Genomic DNA, 10,339 nt, shown 5'->3' with positions numbered 1-10,339 from the left:
TGATATTGCTGGAATATTGCTAAAAGCGGCGTAAAACCAAACTCAGTCAGTCAGTCAGTGATATTGCTGGAATGATGTTAAAGCGGCATAAAACCAGATTCACTCACTCACTCACTGGATTGCATGACGTGGTTTCATGTGTCACGATATCAACCTCTCGGGCTTCTGGTCAAGTCTCAGTAAGTCACAGACAATCTGCTATTGTTGGAGTGCTTCTGACTGACGCGTAATGGAAGGTCATGGTGAACGAATTCTTGGGTTTACTGATTACTATGACGATGCTCTCATTCAGCCAGGAAGTATTTCTTACATCTGTCTGACAAAGACGTGATTTAACCTCACATGTGTGCTTTCAGTTTCCGTGCTGTCCCATTTACATTTTGTAGGCTTTCACCATCCCTCGACGACAACGTTCTTGTTTATGAAACCATGGTCACGGAAACATGTTAAATTGGAATATTGACAAAATACATTATTGTATTTCTGCGCACGTTTTCAATGCAAGAGGTTTGCCATACCATCTAAAATGGAACACAAATCTGACAATCCAGAGACACACAGTAAACTATATACAGAGCCAAACCAATACGACTGCATACAGAGAAAACCCAGTAAACCTACATACAGTGACAAACCTGTACACCTATATACAGAGACAACCCAGTACACCTACATACAGAGACAACCCAGTACACCTACATACAGTGACAACCCAGTACACCTACATACAGTACACCTACATACAGAGACAACCCAGTACACCTATATACAGAGACAACCCAGTACACCTACATACAGTGAAAACCCAGTACACCTACATACAGAGAAAACCCAGTACACCTACATACAGTACACCTACATACAGAGACAACCCAGTACTCCTACATACAGTGACAACCCAGTACACCTACATACAGTACACCTACATACAGAGACAACCCAGTACACCTACATACAGTGACAACCCAGTACACCTGCATACAGTACACCTACATACAGAGACAACCCAGTACACCTACATACAGTGACAACCCAGTACACCTACATACAGAGAAAACCCAGTACACCTACATACAGAGAAAACCCAGCACACCTAGAAACAGGGTCAACCCAGTACACCTATATACAGAGACAACCCAGTAGACCTACATACAGAGACAACCCAGTACCCCTACATACAGAGAAAACCCAGTACACCTACATACAGTGACAACCCAGTACACCTACATTCAGTACACCTACATACAGAGATAACCCAGTACACCTATATACAGTGACAACCCAGTACACCTACATACAGACTCAAAGCAATACACCTAGATATAGTGACAACCCTGTACACCTACATACAGAAACAGCACAGTACACCTACATACAGAGACAACCCAGTACACCTAGATAGAGAGACAACTCAGTACATCTACATACAGAGACAACCTAGTACACCTACATAACTGACAACCCAGTACAACTACATACACTGACAACCAAGTACACCAACATTCACTGACAACCCAGCACACCAACATACAGTGACAACCCAGTACACCTAGATACACACACAACCCAGTACACCAACATACAGTGACAACCCACTACACCTACATACAGTGACAACCCAGTACACCTATATACAGTGGCTACATAGTACACCTACATGCAGTGACTACATAGTACACCTACATACAGTGACAACCCAGTACACCTACATACAGTGACTACATAGTACACCTACATACAGTGACTACATAGTACACCTACAACTTATATCTTATATTTGAGATTATACCTTCTCAGTAAAATACGGATTCTTGTAGTTCTGTTAGGCTGAGTCCCATCCGGGATTCGAACCCACATCAATCGACAGCAAACAAAGGCACCGATCTAATCATGCAGAAAAGAAAAGTCTGACAACTGGTAGTATAGATCACGTACATTTCTGTATTCAAAGATTCAGGAAATTCGTTTAGCTGGACAGAATGTGAGAAAGCGCAATTGTTTGGGGAAACCAGAGATTTTCACCTTCCTGGTTAGGGGCAAGAGGGAAGTGAAGAGGAAGTGTATTTTTGTAATAAGAAGGGTGCTAGACGTATAACATGCCGTGATTACACAAGAAGGTTTTGGATGCTCGCCAGCCGCATCGGACATCGGAGATAGGGATGATTCTTGCTCCGAATAATCGTGTCTTCTGTATACAGTATAAACAGAATTCCATGTAGAAGGTCCACCATATTGTAAGTACATCACACAGAGACTTTCACTAGCGTAAGAACCTTCACAGAACGTAGTCAAGATTTCTGAACCTTGACGCGTCATTCCTGACTCTCAGCTATATCTTGTGAAGTTCAGATTTACACATTTCTCAAAAAACATGAACAGATCACTTGATTCCATATCCAGTGTGTGTCATTATGTTATTATCAACTTCCTGTGAAGTATACACATGTAAACCATAACGTAAGTACTTCCCCGTTGTAAAAGCTGATAATTTATTTATTGACTTTTCACTTTGTGCTGGTTCATTAGAGTTCAAACCTTCATACCAGGGTGTCCAGTTTTTGTGAATTTTGAAGCTTGCTTCCTTTTTAAATGAATCTGTATCGAAACGTCGCACTCACGAATAAAAAAGAAGTTGTTATCCATAAAGTTTGTTCTATATTGGACTTCTTAACTTCTAAAATGCCACTCAAAGGAGTTATATATTGTTGATTTATTATTTACATACTACATCATTTGAGAATATGAATGCACCACTACATTCCACAATATGCTACATATTCAGTGTCCGTCATTATTATGTTCTCAGTTTCCTGGGGAGTATACACTTGCACATCCCTAAGCTGCCTAAGTCCCCCTTGTCTTCGTGTTTTGGTTATGATCGTAATCTATTATTATAGTATGTTAACAAAATATCACTTAATTGTTCTGTTCTGTTTCAGTGAAGAGAATGACTGTCTGGTTGATAATGTGGACAGCACTCATGGTAATGGCTACAGAAGGTAAGACATTGTACTGTTACCATTGCTGACCGCCTCCGTGGTGTAGTGGTTAGAGCGTCCACCCGGAGAGCGGAAGGTCGCGGGTTTGATCCCCGACCGCCTCATACCATACGTTAAAATATGGAACTTGTTGGTCCCTGCCTGGCGCTCGGCATTAATGGGTACAACAAGGACTGGTCGGCTCGGAGTATAATGTGTCTGAGTGGGGTACTCATGCTTCACTGCGGCGTGGTATCTCAGTGGGCTAGTACTGTAAAACCAGCTTAATTCTGGGCTAGTACAAGCAGTAGCACATACACATACACACGCATGCACGTCGTCATATGAGCGAAATATTCTCAAGCACGACGTTAAACCCAATTTCACTTCAACTGACTAGCTAAAACAAAGGTTTGACCTCCTTGTTGGGGTAGGGTCATAGGTTGGAACCCAACACGCTACATCCTGCTCCATACTTCGTGGAGTAACTGCTGTATGAATGTCAAATATTTTTTGGGTATTTTTCTATCATGCACTAGTATACAGGTATAACAATTTTGGGTCCAGACTCGATTATACCCAATTTTTTTGTGTTTTTTGTCCGCGTGGCTTTTGTCCTGCTCCCAACAATTTTGTAGTGCTTCAAAACCGTACAAGTGTTGCTTATCTTTATTAAGAATAGAACCCTTGAATATTCGGATTAGAAATGTCTTCAGCAACCTATGCTTGTCGTAAGAGGCGCCTAACAGGACCGGGTGGTCAGGCTCGCTGACTTGGTTGACACATGTCATCGTATCCCAGTTGCGTTGATCGATGTTCATACCGTTCATCATTGGATTGTCTGGTCCAGACACGATGGTGTACAGACCGCCGCCATATAGGTGTGTGCAGTGTTGAACAAGAACAATAACAAGAAAAAAATAGAAAAATCATAGGGACAACCACCACTCTGTACCGCTAAACGTTCAGGTATTATAGGTCTTGTAACTCATTTGCTATAGTTAAGTATCCTGTGTTTTTGTTGAAGAACAAACTCTTTATTGCCATTACGCAAAACAATGAAATAATATTGTCACAATAACTTTCAGCTGTTCCATGCCATTACACCCATCACTGTTCAGACTGTGACAGAGAGACGGGGGATTGCCACACTGAGTGTGACACTGGGTATTACGATCGACAATGCAACTCTACATGCAGCAGAAACTGTAGGAATAACACATGCGTGCTGTCAGAACATGGTAGCGGTAACTGCACTGAGGGTTGTGTGCCAGGTTATTCTGGCATTGGCTGCAACATACCATGTGACAGTCCAGGAGGTAGCTGTACAGCATGTCCAGGTGGTTGTGATGGAGGATATTGTCAGCTGGGGTCATCCTGTGTGTCTGGATGTGTAGACTCCTACTACGGGACTGTCTGTAAAGCTGGTAGGTACAGCTAGGTTATTATTCTATCATGAAGACTATGTTGTATACTCCCCAGGGCTTTGAGTCCACGGAGAAATGACACTCCTACCCTTAGTTCATTGTATTCAGAAACTATACTCAAAGGCAAAATTGATGACACAAACAACAAACACCAACAGTATTAAGTTTCACTCTTTGTTGTTTACAATAAGTTTTGCGTAATTGTAAATTAGAATTTTAAGTATCTCCAGCTGATTCTGTTCAATGTTCTCCCAGGGAACGAGTTATTTATATTAATTAACTTGTTTTGTAAAGGTACTACAGTGGGACTATCTGTGGGACTGTCCGGAGTTTCCTCAATCATCTTCCTGGTCATGTGCTGCAAGTGTTGTCAACGCTTAAGGCAGAACAGGTGCGCGCGTCCTCGCATTGTTTATCGCAAGAACTGACACTAACGTGAATGTCCCAGTCAGTGACAATAACGTGGGGTCCTACCACGACGACGTGAGGTGTCGTCCCTGACATCAGCTGCTCTGTAATGTACTGTCAGCATTTTGCTGTGTTGAGTCCCCTCCCACCACTTGTCACTATAGCTCCCTACAATCAAACCTTTCCTTCATCATAAACTGAACTGATCGTACTGTCTGCATGTTGAGGTGTTGAGTCCGTCCCACCACTTGTCACTATAGCTCCCTAAAATCAAACATTGTCTTCATCATAAACTGAACTGATCGTACTGTCTGCATTTTGCTGTGTTGAGTCCCTCCCACCACTTGTCACTATAGCTCCCTACAATCAAACCCTTTCTTCATCATAAACTGAACTGATCGTACTGTCTGCATGTTGCTGTGTTGAGTCCCTCCCACCACTTGTCACTATAGCTCCCTACAATCAAACATTTTCTTCATCATAAACTGAACTGATCGTACTGTCTGCATGTTGCTGTGTTGAGTCCGTCCCACCATTTGCCACAATAGCTCTCTACAATCAAACCCTTTCTTCATCATAAACTGAACTAATCGTACTGTCTGCATTTTGCTGTTTTGAGTCCGTCCCACCACTTGTCACTATAGCTCCCTACAATCAAACATTTCCTTCATCATAAACTGAACTGATCGTACTGTCTGCATGTTGCTGTGTTGAGTCCGTCCAAACCACTTGTCACTATAGCTCCCTACAATCAAACCTTTCCTTCATCATTAACTGAACTAATCGTACTGTCTGCATGTTGCTGTGTTGAGTCCCTCCCACCACTTGTCACTAAAGCTCCCTACAATCAAACCTTTCTTCATCATAAACTGAACTGATCGTACTATCTGCATGTTAATTGCTGTGTTGAGTCCGTCCCACCACTTGTCACTTTACCTCCCTACAATCAAACATTTTCTTCATCATAAACTGAACTGATCGTACTGTCTGCATGTTGCTGTGTTGAGTACATCCCACCACTTGTAACTATAGCTCCCTACAATCAAACCTTTCCTTCATCATAAACTGAACCGATCGTACTGTCTGCATGTTGCTGTGTTGAGTCCCTCCCACCACTTGTCACTATAGCTCCCTACAATCAAACCCTTTCTTCATCATCAACTGAACTAATCGTACTGTCTGCATGTTGCTGTGTTGAGTCCCTCCCACCACTTGTAACTATAGCTCCCTACAATCAAACCTTTTCTTCATCATAAACTGAACCGATCGTACTGTCTGCATGTTGCTGTGTCGAGTCCCTCCCACCACTTGTCACTATAGCTCCCTATAATCAAACCTTTCCTTCATCATTAACTGAACTGATCGTACTGTCTGCATGTTGCTGTGTTGAGTCCCTCCCACCACTTGTCACTATAGCTCCCTACAATCAAACCCTTTCTTCATCATAAACTGAACCGATCGTACTGTCTGCATGTTGCTGTGTCGAGTCCCTCCCACCACTTGTTACTATAGCTCCCTATAATCAAACCTTTCCTTCATCATTAACTGAACTATTCGTACTGTCTGCATGTTGCTGTGTTGAGTCCCTCCCACCACTTGTCACTATAGCTCCCTACAATCAAACCTTTCTTCATCATAAACTGAACTGATCGTACTATCTGCATGTTAATTGCTGTGTTGAGTCCGTCCCACCACTTGTCACTTTACCTCCCTACAATCAAACATTTTCTTCATCATAAACTGAACTGATCGTACTGTCTGCATGTTGCTGTGTTGAGTACATCCCACCACTTGTAACTATAGCTTCCTACAATCAAACCTTTCCTTCATCATAAACTGAACTGATCGTACTGTCTGCATGTTGCTGTGTTGAGTCCCTCCCACCACTTGTCACTATAGCTCCCTACAATCAAACCCTTTCTTCATCATCAACTGAACTAATCGTACTGTCTGCATGTTGCTGTGTTGAGTCCCTCCCACCACTTGTAACTATAGCTCCCTACAATCAAACCTTTCTTCATCATAAACTGAACCGATCGTACTGTCTGCATGTTGCTGTGTCGAGTCCCTCCCACCACTTGTAACTATAGCTCCCTACAATCAAACCCTTTCTTCATCATAAACTGAACTGATCGTACTGTCTGCATGTTGCTGTGTTGAGTCCCTCCCACCACTTGTCACTATAGCTCCCTACAATCAAACATTTTCTTCATCATAAACTGAACTGATCGTACTGTCTGCATGTTGCTGTGTTGAGTCCGTCCCACCATTTGCCACAATAGCTCTCTACAATCAAACCCTTTCTTCATCATAAACTGAACTAATCGTACTGTCTGCATTTTGCTGTTTTGAGTCCGTCCCACCACTTGTCACTATAGCTCCCTACAATCAAACATTTTCTTCATCATAAACTGAACTGATCGTACTGTCTGCATGTTGCTGTGTTGAGTCCGTCCAAACCACTTGTCACTATAGCTCCCTACAATCAAACCTTTCCTTCATCATAAACTGAACTGATCGTACTGTCTGCGTGTTGCTGTGTTGAGTCCGTCCAACCACTTGTCACTATAGCTCCCTACAATCAAACCTTTCCTTCATCATAAACTGAACTGATCGTACTGTCTGCATGTTGCTGTGTTGAGTCCGTCCAAACCACTTGTCACTATAGCTCCCTACAATCAAACCTTTCCTTCATCATTAACTGAACTAATCGTACTGTCTGCATGTTGCTGTGTTGAGTCCCTCCCACCACTTGTCACTATAGCTCCCTACAATCAAACCTTTCTTCATCATAAACTGAACTGATCGTACTATCTGCATGTTAATTGCTGTGTTGAGTCCGTCCCACCACTTGTCACTTCACCTCCCTACAATCAAACATTTTCTTCATCATAAACTGAACCGATCGTACTGTCTGCATGTTGCAGTGTTGAGTCCCTCCCACCACTTGTCACTATAGCTCCCTACAATCAAACCCTTTCTTCATCATCAACTGAACTAATCGTACTGTCTGCATGTTGCTGTGTTGAGTCCCTCCCACCACTTGTAACTATAGCTCCCTACAATCAAACCTTTCTTCATCATAAACTGAACCGATCGTACTGTCTGCATGTTGCTGTGTCGAGTCCCTCCCACCACTTGTCACTATAGCTCCCTATAATCAAACCTTTCCTTCATCATTAACTGAACTAATCGTACTGTCTGCATGTTGCTGTGTTGAGTCCGTCCAAACCACTTGCCATTATAGCTCTCTACAATCAAACCTTTTCTTCATCATAAACTGAACTGATCGTACTGTCTGCATTTTGCTGTGTTGAGTACATCCCACCACTTGTAACTATAGCTCCCTACAATCAAACCTTTCCTTCATCATAAACTGAACTGATCGTACTGTCTGCATGTTGCTGTGTTGAGTCCCTCCCACCACTTGTCACTATAGCTCCCTACAATCAAACCTTTCTTCATCATAAACTGAACTGATCGTACTGTCTGCATTTTGCTGTGTTGAGTCCCTCCCACCACTTATCACTATAGCTCCCTACAATCAAACATTTCCTTCATCATAAACTGAACTGATCGTACTGTCTTCATGTTGCTGTGTTGAGTCCCTCCCACCACTTGTCACTATAGCTCCCTACAATCAAACCTTTCCTTCATCATAAACTAAACTGATCGTACTGTCTGCATTTTGCTGTGTTGAGTCCCTCCCACCACTTGTCACTATAGCTCCCTACAATCAAACCTTTCCTTCATCATAAAGTGAACTGATCGTACTGTCTGCATGTTGCTGTGTTGAGTCCCTCGCACTACTTGTCACTATAGCTCCCTACAATCAAACCTTTTCTTCATCATAAACTGAACTAATCGTACTGTCTGCATGTTGCTGTGTTGAGTCCGTCCAAACCACTTGCCATTATAGCTCTCTACAATCAAACCTTTTCTTCATCATAAACTGAACTAATCGTACTGTCTGCATTTTGCTGTGTTGAGTCCTTCCCACCACTTGTCACTATAGCTCCCTACAATCAAACCTTTCCTTCATCATAAACTGAACTGATCGTACTGTCTGCATGTTGCTGTGTTGAGTCCATCCCACCACTTGTCACTATAGCTCCCTACAATCGAACCCTTTCTTCATCATAAACTGAACTGGTCGTACTGTCTGCATGCTGCTGTGTTGAGTCCCTCCCACCACTTGTCACTATAGCTCCCTACAATCAAACCCTTTCTTCATCAGAAACTGAACTGATAGAACTGTTCTAAACGTTCCCCTAGCTCTAGATTAAAAAGGTTTTAAGAATGGAACAATAATATTTATGCATATTAAATCAGAATGTCTAGGGTCATGTAATTCGAACTGATAAATCTGTTTATAAGTTAGTACTCTTTAAAAGCCTCTCGATACATTTTCATGGGAACCCGTGAAGGTCCGGGTTAGAACTGGCCTTCAGTAATCCATGCTTGTCGTAAGAGGCGACTAACGGGATTGCTGCGATATACCCATAATATAGTACTGTTATACCTGGAAATCAATATTTAACAATTTTTATGTTTATTTAGATTTGGATACTAATGGCATGTGCTTATATTGTTCTTACTTCACTAGGGGCCCTGGGTTAGCCCAGCGGTTAAAGCGTTCGCTTGTCACGCCGAGGACCCGGGTTCGATTCACCACATGGGTACAATCTGTGACGCCCTTTTATGGTGTTCCCCGTGATATTGCAGAAAGCAGCGTAAAACCTTACTCACTCACTCACTCTTACTTCACAGTGTCACCAACAAAACAGAGATGTGCAACAACGTTGCCGAGATGGGTGGTGCCACTGTACAGGAGCTGGAATGGTAAACTGAGATTCCACTGACAGACATGACCCTGGCTTCTGGGTCAAGGTCATCTGGAGGGAACTGCGGGGCTGGAGGTGAAGCAGCAGATGTAGCGGGTGACGTTTATGACGTCGCAGATGGAGGACAACGCGGATTTGCTGCTGTTATTGACAACACATACTCTATGCTTAAAAGCAGATTATTTTGAAAAGATCTTGATATGAGTAATGCCAATGTTAATTATGTAACGTCTGGTTTGATCTACTGCCCCAATTATTGAGCGTCCACACAGAGAAGGGACTGCCAGCGTTTCCTGCTCATAGTTATTGTATACTGAAATATGTCCAAACATCATATGAGCTGATATCCTAAGCAGTGATGACTTAGTAGGCCTGCAACTATAACTGATGATTCTGGGAATGGTCGTTCGATGCATAATTACAACGGAAACGCCCTTCGAGGAAATGATGTGAAATGAAATTTCAGAAGAAATAAAGCAGAAAATCTCTGTCCTGATTTAACTCACATCTCAAACCGTAACGTTTAAAGAACGTTGCATATAGGTATGTTGATACCTTTTGTAAGGAAATAATCCCACACAGGGCTGGCCAGCATGGAGCATAGTTTCATTGTCAGTGATGTTTATATATTCACAGCCTAGGAACATTTTAGTACATCTTTATGTCAGCATACAGATGAACA

At 42.4% G+C, this 10,339-nt stretch overlaps 1 protein-coding gene across 1 annotated transcript; it reads left to right on the top strand.

The window, feature by feature from the left end:
• The first annotated feature begins 2,823 nt into the window (after positions 1-2,823).
• Positions 2,824-10,106, top strand: LOC124268172 (scavenger receptor class F member 1-like). The gene is made up of 4 exons (XM_046703199.1): positions 2,824-2,999; positions 4,067-4,405; positions 4,700-4,796; positions 9,584-10,106. The coding sequence occupies exons 1-4, from the start codon at positions 2,948-2,950 to the stop codon at positions 9,657-9,659; spliced, it is 564 nt and encodes a 187-aa protein (XP_046559155.1). The 5' UTR covers positions 2,824-2,947; the 3' UTR covers positions 9,660-10,106.
• The last annotated feature ends 233 nt before the right edge of the window (positions 10,107-10,339 follow it).

Source organism: Haliotis rubra, unplaced genomic scaffold (assembly GCF_003918875.1).
Source record: "Haliotis rubra isolate DU_JTF1 unplaced genomic scaffold, ASM391887v1 Scf1008, whole genome shotgun sequence".
NCBI lineage: Eukaryota > Metazoa > Mollusca > Gastropoda > Lepetellida > Haliotidae > Haliotis > Haliotis rubra.
Note: the sequence above shows the minus strand (reverse complement) of the source record. Positions and strands in the feature narration are given on the sequence as shown.